The sequence below is a fragment of the Mytilus edulis genome, chromosome 14 (genome assembly GCF_963676685.1).
Source record: "Mytilus edulis chromosome 14, xbMytEdul2.2, whole genome shotgun sequence".
Lineage (NCBI taxonomy): Eukaryota > Metazoa > Mollusca > Bivalvia > Mytilida > Mytilidae > Mytilus > Mytilus edulis.
Window position 1 is genome coordinate 28,819,443 of NC_092357.1, and position 21,165 is coordinate 28,840,607.

General features: G+C 32.2%; 1 protein-coding gene across 1 annotated transcript; it reads right to left on the bottom strand.

Annotated features, from left to right (window-relative positions):
- Nucleotides 1-1,039: 1,039 nt before the first annotated feature.
- LOC139503251 (chitin synthase chs-2-like) lies at nucleotides 1,040-17,194 on the bottom strand. The gene is made up of 12 exons (XM_071293012.1): nucleotides 17,142-17,194; nucleotides 16,684-16,757; nucleotides 15,264-15,372; nucleotides 14,025-14,175; nucleotides 13,562-13,757; nucleotides 12,030-12,224; nucleotides 10,676-11,073; nucleotides 7,602-7,785; nucleotides 7,057-7,060; nucleotides 5,296-5,411; nucleotides 1,473-1,536; nucleotides 1,040-1,115 (listed from the first exon to the last, which is right to left on the bottom strand). Exons 1-12 carry the CDS (start codon nucleotides 17,192-17,194, stop codon nucleotides 1,040-1,042), a joined length of 1,620 nt encoding a protein of 539 aa, XP_071149113.1.
- Nucleotides 17,195-21,165: the final 3,971 nt, after the last annotated feature.

The window sequence follows — 21,165 nt, forward strand, 5'->3', positions numbered from 1 at the left end:
CCAGTGGCAAATATTTCATGCATGTTCAGAACGATACACACTAATAGGAAATCATACTGTGACCTACATGTATTTATATTCGTCTTCGTGTCAGTTCGAAAATTTATGTATACATTTTACTCTATCAAATGATCAACTAATAAAATAATCTTATATTCTATTGAATAACACGAAAGGGTCGGTGCGGAGGGTAATATATAATTTTATCCTGATTATCTTTTAATAAAATGTATTGCTGTTCGAAAGAAAATCTTTCTGAATTTTTCATTCGATTCAAGTAAAATGGTTAAATAAATAACAACTTTTCCGCGATAGAAATAACATAACAAAACGAAAAAAAACACATACCCCTCCCCCTTTTCACTAAGCTAAGTGATACAATAAATAACTTACAATGTGTCTTGTATTTGTCATACACCGTTATCGGATGGTAACAATACATTTGTGTCTTACTTCATGCAGTTACAGTAATATTTTTATTGTGTATGGATAACAATTTTTAAAAGGTTTATATCTAAATTATTTAGTGAGTTTTATTTCACATTTTAAATGAGCCGCAGGACGTATTAACCTGAACGCATTAGAAAGGAATATCCCACTTTAGTGTTGTCGGTAAAAAAGGATACTTAATTTTACAAATCTTTATAAAATTAATATTTTTTGACGGTATATAAGTCAGATAATGCATATTTTAAGGTTTTTCTTGTCGTAGAACACACCTCGGGGTGTCAGGATTGTTCAAAGAAAGACCTCCCTCCGGTCGGTCTTTCATTTGATCAATCCTGTCACCCCTCGGTGTGTTCTACGACAAGAAAAACCTTAAAATATGCATTATCTATAACATAATTCCACAACTTACAGTATACACATTATCCGTTGTTGTCAATCATTGGTTATGAAGGAGTGACTTTTTGTTATTAATAAATTTACTAGCTTAAATATGTACAAGCGTAAAAAATCAATGACTAATAATACAGATACATTGAATCAAAAGTAAAAAACTAAACACAACTGAATTATTCTTATCCAATGTCAATTATTAATCATTAGTCTTTGGGGTGACTTTGTTGACAAATATTGGTGTTTTGGCAGCAATATTGACAAGCGTAGTAAATCTATCAACAATCATACAGATAAATTGAATTAACAGAAGAAAACCAAACACTACTATGAAGAGTACTGCTATAGGAACAATCTCAACTTGATTGCCCCTGCAGTCCACAAATATGGATAAAGAACCTGTGAATACATCTACCTGTGTCAAGGAGTATATGAGTGTTATCAAAAAAGCATTCAGCATGTAAACAAACAAGCAAACTTGATTTCGCATATCAATTAATTTTTGTTGAATAATTTTTTTTTCTTGTAAGTATTTTCTCTTTTTCGCCGGATCTCTGTGAAAGGGTTTTAGATTGCTTTTGGTGGTTTCTATCCACCACTTATTTTCCTGTTCGTCGATTTCGACACTCCACCTGTCTGCATAATCATTTACTTCTACGAAAGAAATTTCCTCTGGATCCTGTTCTCTGGGCGATTCTGTGAAGAAAATATTATCTTATTAAACAACTTATCTGTATAAAGTTCATGTTTTGTTTCGATAAAAACACAAATATTCCCGCGCTCTTATAAAATTATATGTGATATCTATGTGTCATGTGTTCTATTGTTTGTCTGTTTGTCTTTTTCTTTTTTAGCCAGGCATTGTCAGTTTATTTTCGATTTATGAGTTTGACTGTCCCTCTGGTATCTTTTGTCCCTCTTTTTTACATGTAGCGACACATAATAAGGTTTAACAGAATTATCTCTTCTTAGCGTTACGATGTAAAGGTTCTTCGTATAGGTTTTTTCTTTACTTTCCTATAAGGTTGGTAAAGCACGTCAATTTTTCGATGTCTTTTTTTGGTCATGGTAATGTCTTACTTTTATGCTATCTATGGATACTTTCAATTGAATAAATTCTTTAAGGGCTTACAGAACACGTAAGGGGGTTAAGTCTTTAACATCAGCTTAGCGTTTTAATCACATACTATTAGTAAGAAGAAATTGAGTTTTTCACAGATCAAAATTAGTGGTTGTCAACCAATTTATTCCTGTAAATTTTGAGGTTCCAATTTCTAAAATTTAATTATTTTTGCAAACAGGTCAAAGTAAAATATTTTGTCAAACTTAATGAAAAATTAAACGAGCCAAATATGTTTTATACGTACGTATACCGATGACTTTTATATAGGGTAAAATCATAGGGAAAGACAAAATGCATGTACCAATCTGCTACAGTATGATATATTTTTCTCTACTTATAGATGCAAAAAAAAAATCACATTCAAGGAAAACTTAAAACTTACGAAAAGTCCCTAAACAATTGACAAAATTAAAAGGTCAAACACATCAAACGAATAGAAAACAACTGTTATATTCCTGACTTGGTCATGTTGGTATAACCAGATTTAATCCACCATTTTCTACATTCGAAAAATGACTGTACCAAGTCAGGATTATGACATTTGTTGTCCATTCGTTTGATGTGTTTTATCGTTTAATTTTGCCATTCCTTGAGGGAATTTCCGTTTTGAGTATTCCTCGGAGTTCAGTTTATTTGTGATTTATTGTTTTCTTCTCTATTTTCAAATGTACTTACCTCAGAATTCTAAATCTTCAATATCAACTCGATACCCTTAAAAAAATATATATATAACTAAATATATACGTATACAATTAGAAATAAGGGTTTTTTGCTTTATGTAAAGCTGATGTTTTTCTCTTCCAAATTGAATAGAAGTATTTCTTAATGACCTGATATACATATTGTTGTGTTCTCTGGTTTATGATCCTACATCAGGGCAATACCTGTATCTGGTTAACTTCCAAGGTCATGTTTTTTTCTCAGACTGCATGTGACGTCTTCAGAGTAAATTGATTAAAGGTTAACTGATTTATAGTCTGAGAAACAATCGGTTATTCATAAGATCAAATTGGTCTTTGTACTACCTTAACTCATCTTAGATTGTTACTTTGTGTGTTTTGTATTTTGTGTTGTTGTTTGAACTTATAACTGGTCTGAAACATTTTCCAACTTTTTAAGTACACCTTATTTTGTTTTATTTCTACAAAAATTCTAGAAAAGGGGTGAACATTAACTCGAAAAAGCTGAATCCTACCATCATTTTTGAAACATTTCTTAAGCCAGGAACATTTTCCCCCATTTTCATTCTCAATGGTATTACCATCTACAACTTGTTCATGTATATTAATCAGAGTATTATTTCTCATTGCAAAAATACCTTCTTCAAACAGGTCCTTTTTAGATTTTAATAAACGTTATCTATGTATGTATGTAATATTGGTAAATTATTTAGTCAGGAATTTTGTTACCATAAATCACTTTAAAAATTCTGTCATAGACACAGCTCATCATACACAGATTTTGTTTGGAAGTTTGGCTGTTTCTGTGGACGACTTATTTCAAACGGGAAAGCATATTCTAATTAATTTACGGAGATGTTGTTTAACAATCCCGACAAGTTAGATATGATCCAGATAAACTTGTCGATACTTTAAATTATCGCTATTTTGTGCATTTTTCCTTTGATCTTTTTTTGTGATAATTTTCATATCATGCTACTTGCTTGAGATGGACAATTATCGCTAGAAACTAAGCCTGCACGTGGCGTTACTAAAGAAGTTGAAATGAAATTGACGACGTCGTCATAGGTAAAATTGTTCATCTCAATTCGATTGCCCTTCTCGCTTTCGCCGTCCCGCCTCAAGCGAGAAAATCAATCTTGTTAAGATGATCACCGATAATCTATTTTTATCTTTTCTAAAAGGTTACCAAATAAATATTCAGTTCTGTTAAGACTGGTTTCATTGGTATTGTATTGATTTATCAGTAAATCAAAATCAAACAACTATTATTTTTATATACATTACTCTATAATCTGTCGATACCTGTATCGTGGCATTGCACAAAGTAATTTTTCTCTCACTGCTTATGAGTCATCACATTAAATTTATTGCACCACTGTCCAAGGTTAGGGTAGGGATGGGCGCCCACCAAACATGTTTAAGCCCGCCACATTCTGTAAGTGCCTGTCCCAAGCCAGGAGCCTGTAATTCAGTGGTTGTCTTTGGATGCTGTATATCATTTGTTTTCGTTCATTATTTTGTACAGAAATCAGACCGTATGTTTTCTCGTTTAAATCATTTTACATTTGTCATTTCGGGGCTTTTATAGTTGACTATGCGGTGTAGGTTTTGCTCACAGATGTAGGCCTAGTGGTATAATATAGTTGATTTTCTATGTAATTTGTGGGGATCTAGTGGAAAGTTGTTTTATTGGCACTCATGTCCTATCTTTTCTAATATTCAGTTTGATGATAAAATTATGTAATTTTATATGGATGTTGCAGTTCTTCATGAAAATCGGACTTTTGCTTTCTGTGATCTCAAAGCATTATTTTCTTTGTTTTAACATTACCAACTGAATTATGTATCATATAAATGTATCATATTCACCGATTGTATCAACAAGTATTTGTCTACCTGATGAGTTAAGCCTTTTTCAACTGATTTTTATTGTTCGTTCCTATGTTGTGCTGTTAAACCACTGTCCAAGGTTTGGGGAGGGTTGGGATCCCGCTAACATGTTAAACCCCGCCACATTATTTATGTATTTGCCTGTCACTAGTCAGGAGCCTGTAATTCAGTGGTTGTCGTTTGTTTATGTGTTACATATTTGATTTTCGTTCATTTTTTTACATAAATAAGGCCGTTAGTTTTCTCGTTTTAATTGTTTTACATTGTATTATCGGGGCCTTTTATAGCTGACTATGCGGTATGGGTTTTGCTCATTGTTGGAGATCGTACGGTGACCTATAGTTGTTAATGTTTGTGTCATTTTAGTCTGTTGTGGATAGTTGTCTCATTGGCAATCATACCACATCTTCTTCTTTATAAACCTTGTATCATTTAACATGTTAGAGAAATTGCATCTATCTCAAGTTGCAAAAGTATTATTTCAGGCGTTTTCTAAAATGATTTGTTAGTAGCACATCTGTTTAAAGGTGGTTAGAGGTTACCAAGGGTGCCCGGCTCAACCTTTTTGTTGATTGATTATATAGGAAACATTAAAGCAAGAATGGAGTGGGTCCCTCTTAGGCAATTAGTGTGCCCCCATTTATGAAAATTTATGGATCCGTCATTGTTGTTGTACAAAAAACAATATGACTGTGAACTAAAATAATTTTGGGGTTGTTGAACAATGAAACCTTTGTTTTTTTTTATATATTGACATACCTGTCTCTGTATTTCCTTGGTTACCATCCAGATCATCTTTCGGATACTTCCATTTATTTAGAATACTCAATATATAATCCCTCTTTGTGTAAGTATTTGTTGGACAGAGCATACAACTGTAATCAAATGATCATATATATAATTATACATATATTAACCAGTCTAAAGTGAAAACATCGTTCAAACCTGTGACTACGTTATATAAAAACCACATTGTTATACGTGTGCATACAAAAACTAATGTCTTAGTGGAGGGGTCTACATACAACACAAACAACATATTCGATAGACCTATACATTTATCAATGAGCAGCCAAAAAGAAATATTACTCATTAACAATAATTCAGTATGATTACTATGTACATAACGTTATGAAACAATGATGGCGTCTTACCACACACAAATATAATTAACATTTTTCATATTGCCAAGACTTTGTGACGTTTAATATTATTGCGAAAAATATGTTTCAATGCTTTTTCGTTCAATCTGATAGCTTTATTTGTACAATGGTAGCTGTATTTCAAGAAATATCTATAGTCACCTTCGGTATTCTCTTAATTTTTTGACAATCAAATCTAATTTTCTGAAATATTTTTTTTCTTGGTTTTTTTTTGTGGTAAAGTTTGATAAGCTGATGGATTAATAAATTGGAGTGTTATGCAACTTTCTGCGCTATTTGCTATTTCGTGGCGGTCAGTCATTCTTAGTGGACAAAGCAATGCACGATTAGAATAAACGACCTTCGACAATGTTCGACAGGACAACTGACATTCTTAGTCAATTAAGTTTCGAATCTAGTGTACCTGCCACGTTTAGGGTTCGAACTCACAACCTTAGTGTTGACAGGCTAGCGATACAGTCAACGAGCTACTTAGAGCACTAGTCCACCGAGTTTTCTTTAAAGTAACAGTTTAAAGGAAGATGTTTTTTTGGGTACTTCTCACAAAAATAAACACTTATAAATCTAGTACTGACATAGGATTAAAGCTCAACTGGTATGTGGTTTTCTGTACATTTTTATTAAACAATCACCAATTATAATTGTCCTATTATGACAAGGCCGGTAATAAAATGTACAGCAAGTACAAGTACGAGCTGAAATTTTAAACAATCTGTACATTACAGATTAAAAGAATTATAGTGCACACGATCAAATGCCTTTTCTTCTTTAGTAACCATTGATGTTATGTTGACCTTCCTAAATATAAAGTTGAACTACATGTACACATTAATTCCATATCATCCAAGAAAATAAAGTCAAGTTCAGATAAACCAAGCCAAAAATACTGGTACACCTTACAATCATTCCGTACACCGAATTTAGTTGGTTTGATTGTTGCTTGTAGTATAAGAAACAAACCATACCTTCTTAAAATTGTTTTATTTACCATAACAACTTGAATATGATGTCTACGTACATGTAAGATGAATCCATGTTTAAACATAACAATGATCAGTGAACCTTTACAATGAGGCCAAGGTAAAATGATACCTACAGATGGGTGCACTCCTAACCTGTACAGCAAGTTAACTTGATAACCAGTCATTTGGACTGGTCAAAGTTAACCTGTGACCGAATATAGGACTGCTCTGACCAGTCCTACAAATGTACCAGACAAACATACAATTCTTTCAATCATTTTATACACCATATGTAGTTGATCGTTGCTTCTAGATTACGAAAAACAGACCAAAAACACAAAGAGTTTACATTGTACATCAACAGAACAATGAAGTCGAGGTCAAATAATGCCTACCAGACTGAAATATCCATTTTAAAATATTTCCTTAGGCCAAATACAGTTGATCTTTTGCATTCTGGATTTGAAAACAGACCAAAAGACAAAAACTTAATTTCAACGGATAAACCATGATACTGAGGTCACCTGTCAGTTGAATATTTGCACTATAAAATCATTCCATACACCAAATATTAAAAACATATTTCAAAAAGTATCTGAGATATAAGGTATTTGGGTATAAAAGGAAAATTTTGAACCTGATCAAAAGTGAAAGTCACAATAAAATTAAAATTGAAGTAAAGGTCAAAGAATCAAGTTTCTGACAGAAGGTTTACAAGTTATTTAATGCAGTATCTGCTTACCCTGCCGGAGCACCTAATATCAGCAATAGTTTTAACCGGGTTCGTGTTGCTCAGTCTTTAGTTTTCTATGTTGTGTCTTGTGTACTATTATTGGACTGTTTGTCATTTTGTTTTTTAGCCATGGCGTTCTAAGTTTGATTTCGATTTGTGTGTTTGAATGTCCCTCTGATATCTTTTGCCCCTCTTTTATTGACTTACGTGCAAAATTTTCCTGTTCCATTTCTTCTTGACTTTTACCAATGAAGGACGTTGCCTCTGACTTTGTATCTCTTGTTCCCCAAGAAACATCATGTAAATTACCAATCGCATACAAGAACATAAGCATGGACATTGAAGGTATTGCAAAGAAGTAAATAAGCCCCGGAATTATACAGAGACATTCCTACAAGTATATCATCAATATGTATGAGCACTGGTTTCAACGTGAAGACTCATTTTAGCTGGTTAATTTGAAAATAAGCGTCCTGTCTGATTCGAGGTATATCATTTAGATAAAAGTATATTATATTGTAAGTATATATCATTTCTTCACTATGTGACCTATTAACATAAAATCAAAACATAAAGGATTTCCGTATTATTATAGCTTAAATTGAATCTAAGAGCGCACGGGTTCCCAGAAGTTTAAAAGTATACACAAACAGGTACTTCTGATCCTTGCAACGGGAAAAATATGCTCCCCAATTCAAATTAAATATCAATTAAATATGTTTCAAAAAAAAACCTTTGAGAAGTCTACAAGGATTGCAAGTTTTTAAGATCTCAATCGAGAACATAATTACCTAACAATTTTACTTTTGACCCAGTCACACATGTTACAGCAACGAAGTAACCATTTTGTTTAAAGTACTACGTTCATGTATGGTCTTTCTGAATAAGCACAAGTTATTGGTTCTTTACCTTGAACAATAAGTCAAAAGAACGGCAAACCGTCTAGTCTTTTTTATTATTTTTTTTTTCAATATTTTTTTTTAGCATTTCAAAGTCGAGTATTTAGATTTAAAACTTTGAATGCAGGTAGAAATACACATTAAATTTCGAGAATGAATGTCGTTTAGAGATCAGAGTTCGGATGTATGTGTTTACAATGATATTAACAGATGAAATATATATATACCTTCGGGTGAAGAATAGCTGAAATAATGAAAACACCGGCTTGAAATAAGATAAAAATTGTGGCAATTGAGCAAAATCCAATGTCGACAGCATCTCTAACAACACCAATCAAGCCAATCAGCATAATGATTCCATATATGCAGGATAAGATGGCTGCAAATTTTAGCTAAAACAAAATATTCATCAGAACTTGTTACTTTTTTTATAAGATTTTGTGTCCTTTCAATAATTAACTGACAATAAACCTAGTCTTGGAACAAAGCACAAGGATAAATCAAATTCGTTTCAAATTGTTCGCTGGTCATTTTTGTGATCATTCTATTTTCATATCGGGATCACCATGATGTTTTCAGTTTTCTATATGTGTATTGTTGACTTTTCCAAACTTGTGTTTCTCTTTCATTTACCATGTGTACCCTATGCATTGTTAGTTTTTCGACTGATGACCTTTAAAAGTCATTAAGGCATTTTTTGTTTCATTTGTGAGTTTGAATGTCCCTTCTTTTATCCTTCACATCTTTTTCATAACTTTTGATTTTTCTTACCGTCATCCATTGATGCTGATATTAGTTACATTGAAAAATATGACAGATACGAATTTCAAATCCAGATGATATTTTTTTTATTCCCAAAAATTTCCACAAAAGAGTATTCAGATTCTTTATTATACTTTACTTTAAATATTCTGGAGTGCTTTTTTTTTTTGTTTTCTTTTTTTGCTGTACATGTACTGATTTCGTGTCATGAAAGGCTACCCCGGATATTGTGTTAATCTATTAAAGAGCAATTACAAATTTTCGCTTACATGGACTGTACAACACGAATGCATGTAAGTATTCCCATTTCGCCAGTAATACTTATAGTACACCCAAAATTACAATTCACAAATGTATTATTTTTCCCTAACTAAATAACACCAGCTTTTATAAATATCAAATTTATAAAACATCGACTAAACGGAAACATCTACACATGTACACATATACATTTTACATTCAATTAATATATATTTTTAACTATCAAAGAAGTAGCTGCTTATTGTGACCATTACTATCAGATATTGGAAAGGATATACAAAAAAAAAACGTAATGTTTTTATATATATTTTAGTCTTGTGGAATTTTGTTACTGGCATAATCTTACAATGATTGATTAATTGATTGATGTTTAACACACTTTCAACTATTTTGCTATTTCATTGCGGTAAGTTTAATTTTTTATTGGTGGAGGAAGCTGGAGTGCTCAGACTGAACCACCGACTTCAGTAGGAAAATAGAAAATTAAAATTGGAGTCGAGTTCACATGCTCCATATGCGGGATTCGATCTCGCAACATCATTGTTGACAGGCTATTTAACACAGTAGTTGGACTAATTAAATCAACTCGACCACCGATGTCCTTCGGAGATTAAAAAATAACGTAAATTATTGCAAACTTGGAGTTTGTTGAATAACAAAAACTTTTTTCGTAAAGTAATTGTAAATTGCTCTTCTTTTTGGATTTTTGAGATTGAATATCCATCGTATGAGGGTGTATATAAATTCATTATGCAATTCGGTTGTTTTTTTTCATTTTGAAAACTGTCAGCATTTAAGGCGCCAATGTAAATTCGGGCTTGGTTCATTTGACCAAATGGAAGGAGGGATTAAGAGGGTAACGTCGGACCATCGAACAGGAAATCACATACCCTCCACTATTTAAAGATTTCCAAATGATGAAGTTGAAATCATCCCTTCGTAAATTTTACGGACGCCATCACAAGTTGGTTGACCGTTATGGAATAACCGTTTCACAAATGATATCGGATATGTTTCTTACGTCGTAACTACAATCCCCTTCCCTTTAATGAATATGACCTACCGATTAGACTATTAACCGATTTTTTTTATCACATAAGCAACACGACGAGTGCCACATGTCGAGCGGGATCTGCTTACTCTTCCGAGTCACCTGAGATAACCCCTAGTTGTTGGTGGGGTTCGTGTTGCGTATTCTTCAGTTTTTTATGTTGTATTATGCGTACTATTGTTTGTCTTTTTCATTTTCAACCATGGCGTTGTCATTTTATTTAGGATTTATGATTTAAACTGTCGCGCTAATACCTTTCGTTCCTTTTTTCAAAGCTAAGCAAATGACAAACCAAAAATAAAACAAACCTGTTTCTGTGTCGATGCATACACGCACATTAGCATAAACACTGACACTGGTATTATATTCAAAATCAGTATAATTAAGGTGTGAATCCATTGAAAGCTGACAATGATAGCTCCAACTATCAACATGAATATAGTTCCTGGTGTTAATAAAGTTGAAACAAACAAACACAAATGGTAACAGATGTAAAGGACAGATATGTTGTTATTTTCCTTTGTTATTTCCCGCCAAGATATAAGCAGATCTACAATATTTGCTATGGTTGAAGGTGTCCATCGGCGGCGTTGATTGTAAAATTTATAAAATCCTTCAGGAACAAATGTGTAAGCGTCTGATTCTGCAGTATATTCGATTTTCATTCCTTTTTTAAGAAGTAGAGTACACAACCATCTGTCTTCACCTAGCAAAAACAAATTGCAAATCTTTTTTTTTTCAAAGACAAAGTGCCCAAAGAAAGAGTTAAATGTTGACAAAAGTAAGATTTAATATATATCGCACATTAAGGGCATACGATACAGTTACGGGGGAAGTAACGCATTGATAACGTAATTTGTTTCTTTACGCGACGTCAAACTATGACCTATCCGAAAAATAATCAGTTCTCAATTGTTTTTTATCATTTAAACTTATTAAACGTGATAACGGGTCCATGGACCCCTCTTTTTTTTTTAATTCCATTTGATTTGATTACGAAAGGAGATTATGTGTTTCAATTTTCATGAAAACGTGAATAGTGCAATTTTATTTTATTTGATAAATATACAGCAAAACTTTTTGTTATTTTACATTCAAGAATATTTGATAAATTTGAGTTTTTAGAAGAAAAAAAAATGCACAAGTTTAAAGGACATGAATATAAAACAGAATTTTCAAATAATCTTACAAAAAACAGATTGTGTTCATCTCAAATAAAAAAAAAAAAATTCCGTCGAAAGGAACGATACGTCCATAAATTCGAAATTTGAGCAAATATATAAAATTTTAACCTCATTTTACTCAAAAAGTAGCACTTAATGGTATATTTTTTATACCATATTTGATTTAATCAGGCAAAAAATAGCCTATATGTAAATTGTCAGCAAAACTGTATCGTTTGCCCTTAAATCACCGTCTGATAGAATCTTGACATGCACCATGTTTAAGGAAATGCATGTTTCTTGGCAGGAATATTCCATTCCTTTGATATGATTGAGCTTTTGATTTTGACATTTGTTAAGGGGCTTTCTGTTTTGAATTTGGAAAGCCTTGAAGTTTACCACTGATACAAAATGATAAATAAAAATTAATTATCAAGAAAACATACCACAACATAAACATGAAATCAATATTGGCTAATTAAATTCAAATTAAAAGTACCTTGTTCATATTGTAAATAGTGTCTTGGTTTTGTTGCTACTCCACTATAAGTATCTAAGACCTTCAAAATTGACGCTCCGCGGAAAAGACTGAAACAACCGGGAGTGCAAAGTACACAACCTGTGACATGTTCAGTAACCTTTTGTAACCAATGACCAATTGCATACTCAAACTGTTGATACCACACCATTGGACCTATAAAATATTTTTAAGTTAAGCATTACATTTTGTAATTCGATTCAAACAGTCATTACACATTGTGACAATTATTCATTATTTTCTATTTTCTCTCTCTCTGAATAAATGAGTATAATAGACTTTTTTCTGATACTGCTATTCCTTGATGATATACCATGCATGAGACTAATAAAAGAGCTGTCTAAAAGAAATAATCTGCAATGCCTTTCTCCATAAAAATTGTGCCATAAGCTAAAAAAAATATATTTTGGTGATATAATCCAAAATATTTTATAAAAAATGATCCTAAAAAAACATATTTAATATAGCGAAGAACAAGAATTTATCAGCGGGTTGTCGGAATGTTATGCGGACCGACTATGTTCATCTCTAGACCGACCTTTTCTTGTTTTCGTATGAGTCGGAGTTCCGTCAGACGTTAGATCTTCATTTAATTTCGCATACAGGTAAATAGGTGTTGTAAATTTATCAACAATCTACCCCCAAGGGTGACTTGGGAATCGATATATGGTTACTATAGGTCTTCTTCCCACCTTCAGTAGAACCCTTGACAAAATGAGGTGCCCGGTTGGATGTGCGGGATGAGTCAAGTGCGAAGCAACGTACAGTCTGAATTTTAACGTATATCCGAAACTCGTGTAGAGAGAGTTAGACGCTCTCTTTACTTTACAAACCCTTGCAAAAACTCTTTGAGGGGTCTGTTGGATGCCTGTTGTCCATATTCAATATACCCTAATTTTGCAGTGAATGTCAAAAATTGTCGGACCTTTATTCCAGACGGCATCCATTACATGACCTACCTATTGTTATTGGTGTTAATTTGATTTTGTCCTGAACATGCATGAATATAATCGTTATTTTTAATCTTATCGTTCTTTGTATTCCAACTTGCTCAGGCCTTTTAATTGGTTTTGATTCGAGCGCAGCGGATGAATCCGGGGTGATTATTTATAAGCCTGATTACTTTGGTACAATACATTATTATAACACTTCTAAAGCAGATCTCCTTGTTGTCAGGGCCAAAAAAAACATAATGTAAATGTATGGAAACCCTTACACTTATTCACAACGTTTTCCCCTAAAACAAAATAAAGCGCTTGTTTTATGCCCCAAGTATGTCCCGTTACTTTCAACAGTAAGATCAATTATCCCCAAAATCAATCTAAACCTTCTTTTCCAGGTATAACACCTTGGTGTACAACTTCATAGAGATCCAATACTGATACTCAAGTTAATATTTGAAAACCTTATATCTTTGTACGATGACAACACCGACATTATAACACCGGGGGAAATTTGCTGTCGTAAAAAAAAATGCTATTTGAATTTTATACCTGTTCCCATCGGATGTATTCTACCACATGCTGCTCCAATTTTCTTAGATTTTTTCAGACGCCGCATTAAACTCAAGACAGCCTCTGGTTCAAATTTTACATCTCCATCAAGAGCCAATATATATAAGTTTTCGGCTGAAAACTTTGTATGCGGTTGTTTGTATTGGTACTTCAAAATGTAACTCATGTACATAACCTGTAATAACAAGACATTATTTTGGAATGTTTTAAACAAATCTTTAACGAAAAAAGATTGTTCATGTTGTTCAGTATTGCAGGCCATCACTTTCATTTTATAATCACATTCATATCCTTTATCGTCATGGTTAGTATTTAAGACCAGACTTTCCTTTAACTCAGTTATTCAAGCATTTTTCCTTTCGACATTTTTGAGAGAAAAAAAGATATTGATTTTTTGATCTATTATATTGATTTTTTTTTCATTATCAAAACCTAAAACTACCTGACTCCATCGCTTTTTGTATCTGATTTTATTTGTATCCTTCAGATGGACATGTAATTTGTTATTACATGGAAGAATCCACTCTAATCTAGACCCATAAGGCGTCAGCTTTTTAACATACTCTTCTGTGTAGTTCTTCCCAGTTAATTCTCTGGAATATATATATAACACTCAGATTCTGAAATCTGATTGAATATATCGGAATGGTATGTGACTATCATGCAAGTGAGAGGTTTAGCTAGGCTATAACACAGAACCTAATCCTCCGATTTCTACATGTTTTCTACCTGTACAAAGTCAGAAGTATTACAGTTGTATTCCATTCGTTTGATGTGTTTTAGCTTTTTATTTTACTATTTGTTAAGGGACATTTGGATTTCCATGGATCTCTGCATATTTGATATTTTACTTTTGAGAACAAATGGTCTTTGCTTGTTTTGACATAGGTAGACTTTGTATTTGTCTATATCTTTATACCGAGAGTTAGTAATGCGTAATATTTTGACAAATACAATGCCTACTCTTTTTTAAATTAGCATAGAGCATGGCATGATAAAATTATTGCGATTCCAATAGAAACATTTATTTTGTTTTACTTCTACATATAATGGACCTATAATAAGCGTTCAAAAGGCATTAATTTTGATTTTATGAATAATTTTATTAAAAAACTAACCGTTCACAACAATCAAATGGACAGATACATGTCAACTTACTTCATTGTACTTTAAGATGGTATTGTATTTGTGTTTCCAAGAGAGCAACACTAATATAAATTCCATTTTGATTTCCGAAGTTACATAAAACTCAGTTGAAGTTTTAATTTCAATTGTGACGTCAATCACGTGCAGCTCATGTTTTATTGGATTTCTAACATGGCTTTGTTTCCAAAGCGACAGAAGAACGTCATAAAAGAATTATTGATACTTTACGCTATCTGATTATTACTAGATCTATATAGTATTGATACCATGCATATCGTTTATAGATATGATGTTTTTTCCTAAATAACTCATAATAATACATAAATTAAAATGATATCATATATTTTGTTTTATTCTCTTAACTGCAGAGATTATAAACTTAATTTATCATAACTATAGCTTGACTAATTTGTTCAAATTATATCTAAATCAAACCAAATGGAAAAATATGTCATAAAGAAACCTGTAACATAGAAGTGAACCAATATACTATTTCGCGAATGGAGGATGAATACGTTTGAGTTTGTATACATACTCTGCAGCTTTTTTGACCATTTGGATGAATGTTTCCACATAGTGATTTATGTTAGGATTCTCTTCGGTATCGACCTTCTCAATAAAAGCGTCATCAAAGAAAACGTGAGCTAAAACATAAATATTGATAAAACAAATGACGATACGTAATAAGCATCCCCGTATTTTCAATGAAAAGAGATTTTGAGTGTTTTACAACTGTCTATACTGTATATTCAGCTTAAACATAATACCCATCTCTGAATGAACTAAACAGAATAATTAATAAAAATTAGATCTTTAAATACGTTTCTCCTGAATGATGCTACCGAAAAGTTGCAATACGACATTTCGAAAGGTTTATGTCTTAAGGATTTTTGTTCCTCTTGTTTTTTAGTTCATGCCAGATTTTCGAAATCCCCCGGTTTTATCCATGTTTTGCTATTTAAAAAAAATCTACTAACCCTACTTTTCTTTTCATAGTTTTATAAAATATAGTTTCTAAAGTCATATTTGAAAATCTTATAAAATCCATATTTTTCATAGATTTTGAAAGAGACAAGTTTACAATGTTAATAGTATGAAAAATCTATTATAATTATTTACCGCTAAATTTGCAATGACTTAAATCTTGAAAACCAGCACACAGATCCTTCATTTTATTCTGCTTTTGTATTTCCTTTATTTACATACATTCATTTCAGAATTCTTTTACAAAGGCTTGTTATTTTGAAAGAGAGTAGCGAACATAATCAAACAACTATCTGGTGTCAATTTCGAGCTCGATATGTAGGCAAATTTTTAAAGCAGACGTTATTGATTTTTTTATAGTCTGTCAAACCAATCAAATAGTTATTAAATAACTTTGGGTCGACCAATTAGAGAATATACTGAGCAAAGAGAATTATATTGTCAATCCCTATTTTGAATCACAAATACTAAAAATGGAAGCCAGTTGTCAAGAAGAAAATCATAGTTAAGTTCTATCGGAATATCAATTGATCTTATTCAAACTTCCATAAAACGTTCGTTAAACAACAAACTGTAAGTCTAATTGAGAACCTCCTGGTAGAAGCAGAGACGTCACCCAAAAAAGCAGTTTAAGCATGACATGTCATTGTCAAACACAAGATCAAAAAGCTATATCAACGTTTTTTTTCAAACAAAAGACCAAATCTTTAAATATGTGCATAAGTTAGACACGAGCTCACTTGCGAGTGTAAAGAATAGTAAATTAAAAGGTTTTTACTCCATTTCACAAGACAGGAGAAGAATATTATATGCATCATATCATATCTTTTGATCGTTTTTTAGTATCCACGAAACCCAGTGGTAAATCTGCTTAAAACGATCTTCAGTTGTATATTAGTAGCATATGTATATAGTTTGATCTAGTTGGGTATCAAATTGCAAAGTTTAAACATCTAATTGTAACAGCTTACCTTCAAGAGTTAATATATTGGCTATTTTGGTCTCGTCAGTATTGTCTTTGTTTTCGCTTTGCCTTTTGCCTAAACTTAAAAAATAAATATTTCCTTTAAAAAAAAGAAGCATAAAACATTACTAGATATATTTATAAAATATTCTTGACCAATATGAAGTGTCCAAAATAGTGTAGAATTAAAAAAAATGTTTTAAATATCTGCTTGTTACACTCAATTTCTCCATAACAAATACGTTTTATATACTATAAAATTGAAAATGGAAATGGGGAATGTGTCAAAGAGACAACAACCCGACCATAGAAAAAACAACAACAGCAGAAGGTCACCAACAGGTCTTCAATGTAGCGTGAAATTCCCGCAACTGGAGGCGTCCATCAGCTGGCCCGTAAACAAATATATAGTAGTACACATTAACCCCACAACTGATTTCAAAGATTTAGACATCAAATATTTACCTCATGATGGATTTTAACAGTTGTAACATCTCATAATCTTCTTCATGCCACATTGTTGCACAGCATACGCACAAAATCGGTTTGCTCTCAGGGTTCTTCATTTAAAATGGAAGATAATAGTATTTACGCAGTGCATTTAACATTGTAAAATTGTCTTTTATGTTTAGTTTTGTTTTGTTTGACATGTTTTCAAGGAGATAAATATCACACATGTATGGAATGATAAGAAAATCTAAAAGCTTATAAATATGTTGCAGATCTAAAGTTGATGAAGCTAACGAGGAAAAATCTATTGAGCAAGACACAAATGTACGCAAATATGCGATTCTCAAACATTGTTAAAACATTGCTAGACTAAATATTTAAACTTATGCTCATTTATTTCATAATTCAAATAGCTCTATAGCTGTTTAAATATTTACAATTTATAAACAACATGATAACATTCCTGATATAGCTATACAAAGCGAAAACTCATAAATTGATATACATTTTTATATAATTACGACTGTTACAATTCATTATATTATTTACATTTTATTGTATTGCATTACTCACACATAGATAGATTTCAGAGAGTCAATTGCATCGATGTGACGATAAATAACTACGTCCAAACTGTCGCTCATTATCATTCCAAATGCATTGCTTAAGATAGGTCATGTGAAAATCTAAAACTAACCTATGGCTTGCATTGATTAATAAAAAAAATAATTATCCTTACATACCTGGAAATCATACGTTTTGATGTTATTGATGGTTTCACCATATTTATCCACATATTTGGAACTTCGTCTCCGATTTTTTAGAAGTGACAATTCCAGAAATATTCCACAGTAAAAAGGAGCAATAAATATACTACAAAAACAAATTCATGCGCTAATTTATTTCTTGTGTCAAATATAGGAAGATGTGGTGTGAGTGCCAATGAGACAACTCTCCATCCAAATAACAATTTAAAAAGTAAACCATTAAAACTTGTTGGTAAATGAATATACCACAAACACAATGTATCAATCTCAACAACAATAAACGGGGTCCTCGGTGGCCATGTGTTATAGGTAGTTCAACTACAGGTCGGTGGTTTTCTTCTGGCACTCTCCCGTCTACCAATTAACACTGATTACGCCACGAATAACTAATAGTGATTAAAGTGGCGACGCTAACAATCAATCAACTAATTAAAAATATAAACGATAAAACAATAGGATTTATTTTTTGGCATATAAATATACAAAGTTAAGGTTTTTAAGTTTTGTTCTGATCACTGGAATATAGGTCCATTTGCAAAACTAGTTTTTTGTTTTATAATATCAAATCTTTCCATGTCCTGCGATATATAACGTTACGTCCTTGTAGCGTAACATTGGAGACATTTTGAGGTAAACTATGACAATGTATAATCGTTAATGTTTTTCTGACGGTAATGAATATGTAAAATATAAATGCATGTGTCACTCCGGCAGCAAGATATTGCAGCTTAAGTTTTTGATATTTTATCAGCTATAAAACGTAACAGAAATTAAAAACTATTGCATTAAAAATATCAAATGTTAATTAGTGAATCAAAATATTACTAAATTTGTCAAATAAATCTCTCACCTGTTTATCAACCTATTTTATAAAAAAAAATAGTATTCCCACCCGCCTGTTCTTCCTGTTTTACCACTGTCTGTCCATATGGGTACCGTGATGCAAATAATTGAGAAATACAATGCCAAAAAAGCAGCAAGTAACAACCACAAGTCGTACATGGACCCAGCGTTCAAACACCAGTCATGAAAAAGTAAATCACAGGATCTAATCTTTAACATATCTGGATAAATCATAGCTACGGGAAGTGTACCTGTAGTTAACAGCGGCAATAAAGGCAACGGAATTACAAAACATACTTTTTGACAATTTATTGTGCAAGCAATTTTTGTTGATGTGTAACATAAAAAGTCGCATATCATTATCATAGCAGATAGAATAAATGGAATGTGAAACTGACAGGTAAGGTCTATTGTTTGTCTTTCAAAAATAGCTATTTCAGTATTCCTTATATTGAAGATGAAAATAACTGTTAAGAATGTACAAATGACCTTGAAAACATAGGCTAAACATGTCTCCTTTGGTCGTGGATTCTGGAGGTGCCAGATCCAAGAGGAATCTTCTTCATCAACATCAACTTCAAAATTTTCCCAGTGTTTTACAGACACCATAGTGACGCCAATCAAAACGAGGCTGACCATTAAACCGTCATTTATTGTTAGCATTGTTATTCCAGCTATTTGAAGTATCATCCCGAAAATGCCACGTATGTCAAGTAGAAGCTCCAAGTCTCTATCTTTTCCTATACATACACGATATATGATGCTTCCAAAATTAATGAATGGTGTTAGAAAAGAATTAGCCATGTAAACAACGGACGCTAAAATCGGATCAAACAACGGTAGGACAAAGAAAACTAAAATACAAAGTCCAATTGTATGAATAACTTCTGTAAACGTCATCTAAAAAATAGTAAAATAAAACATTGCGTGAGTCTTAATTTGGTAGTGTTGTATTTCCTATTTGTAGTACATCAAAATTCAATAAAATTTATTAAAAATAAAAATTAAAATGACAAAATTACTGAACTCCAAGAAAATTAAAACGGAAAGTCCATAATCAAATTGCAAATTCAAAAGCTCAAAGGAATGAACAACAGCTCGCATGTTCCTGACTTAAGATATACATTTTCTTCTGAAGGAAATGGTGGTTAAAACTGGTTAAAGCTAGCTAAACCTCTCACTTGATGAAAGTCGCATAAAATTACATTACAATTTACATTTGTTAACAAAACAAACAGACATAATAGATCAAAAGGTCAAAAATAGAGGTACAGCAGTCAACATTGTGTTATTATCGTAATCATGCAAACACGGTCATCGCAATGTAGAAATCATGCATCTAAGACGAAAGTTGTAACATTGATGTTGGTTGCCACGTGACTGGCACGGGTAAACCTATTTTTAAAAAAAATTGTTAATTTTGTTTCTTTTCTCGTGTAATACACATTCTGATATTAATTGAACATTGTATCTGTAAATTTTTTCCTTACCAACAAACACGTTTTTATATTAAACGCTTGATCTTCGATGATCTTTTTTCCGGTTGTCTTTTCCTTGTCTGTCTTCTGTTTGTTTTCCATATCGTCTTCATTTGTATTCTCCTTTTCATTTATCTTCTCTTGTACGTTTTTTTTCTCTGCTTCGTTTGTGTTCTCATCTTCGTTTGCATTCTCATCTTCGTTTTTCTTCTCTTTATTTGATTTCGCCTTTTTGTTTGACTTCTCCTTTTTATTTTTCTTCTCTTTTTTATTTTTTCTCACTTTTTTATTTTTCTTCTCTTTTTCGTCTGTCTTCTTCTCATTCTTTGTCTTCTCCACTTCGTTTGTCTTCACTTCTTCGTCTGTGTTGTCCTCTTTATTATTCTTCTTCTTCTCTTCTTCGTCTGTGTTGTCCTCTTTATTATTCTTCTTCTCTTCTTCGTCTGTCTTGTCCTCTTTATTATTCTTCTTCTCTTCTTCGTCTGTCTTTTCTTCTTCGTTTGTCTTCTCTTCTTCATTTGTCTTCTCTTCTTCGTTTGTCTTCTCTTCTTCGTTTGTCTTCTCTTCATTATTTGTCTTCCCTTTTTCATTTGTCTTTTCTCCTTCGTTTGTCTTCTCTTTGTTGGCCTGCAATTTTTTACTTGTAAAGCAGATTTGAAGAGACATTTCACAATTGTAAAAACATAAGGTGTTATAATGACTAAAAATATATATAAAGTCCAAGTTCCATTTATGGCCCTATCAGATTGAAACGTTGTATCGTTGCAAGTGGAACAATTATGTTTCAACCACCCATTCAGAGTTCTAAGACGTGATACGTTGTATTTCAATTCCATCGGCGGACCAATATGCCATATCATTATGTGGAGACTGATTCTAGCAATGTAGCCACATCCAAGTGCCATTATAAACAGGACAATGGCAAAAGCCGTTGTCAAACATTTATCTTTA

Bases quoted from the DNA above. Each gene is read 5' to 3' on its own strand.
- LOC139503251 (XM_071293012.1), bottom strand. From the start codon at position 17,194: ATGTGGCATGAAGAAGATTATGAGATGTTACAACTGTTAAAATCCATC. The intron at 16,758-17,141 runs GTAAATATTTGA...TTATTTTTTAAG, and splicing joins CTGTTAAAATCCATCATGAG to TTTAGGCAAAAGGCAAAGCG. The intron at 1,116-1,472 runs GTGGAGTGTCGA...GATTGTTGATAG, and splicing joins GTAAATGATTATGCAGACAG to ATTTACTACGCTTGTCAATA.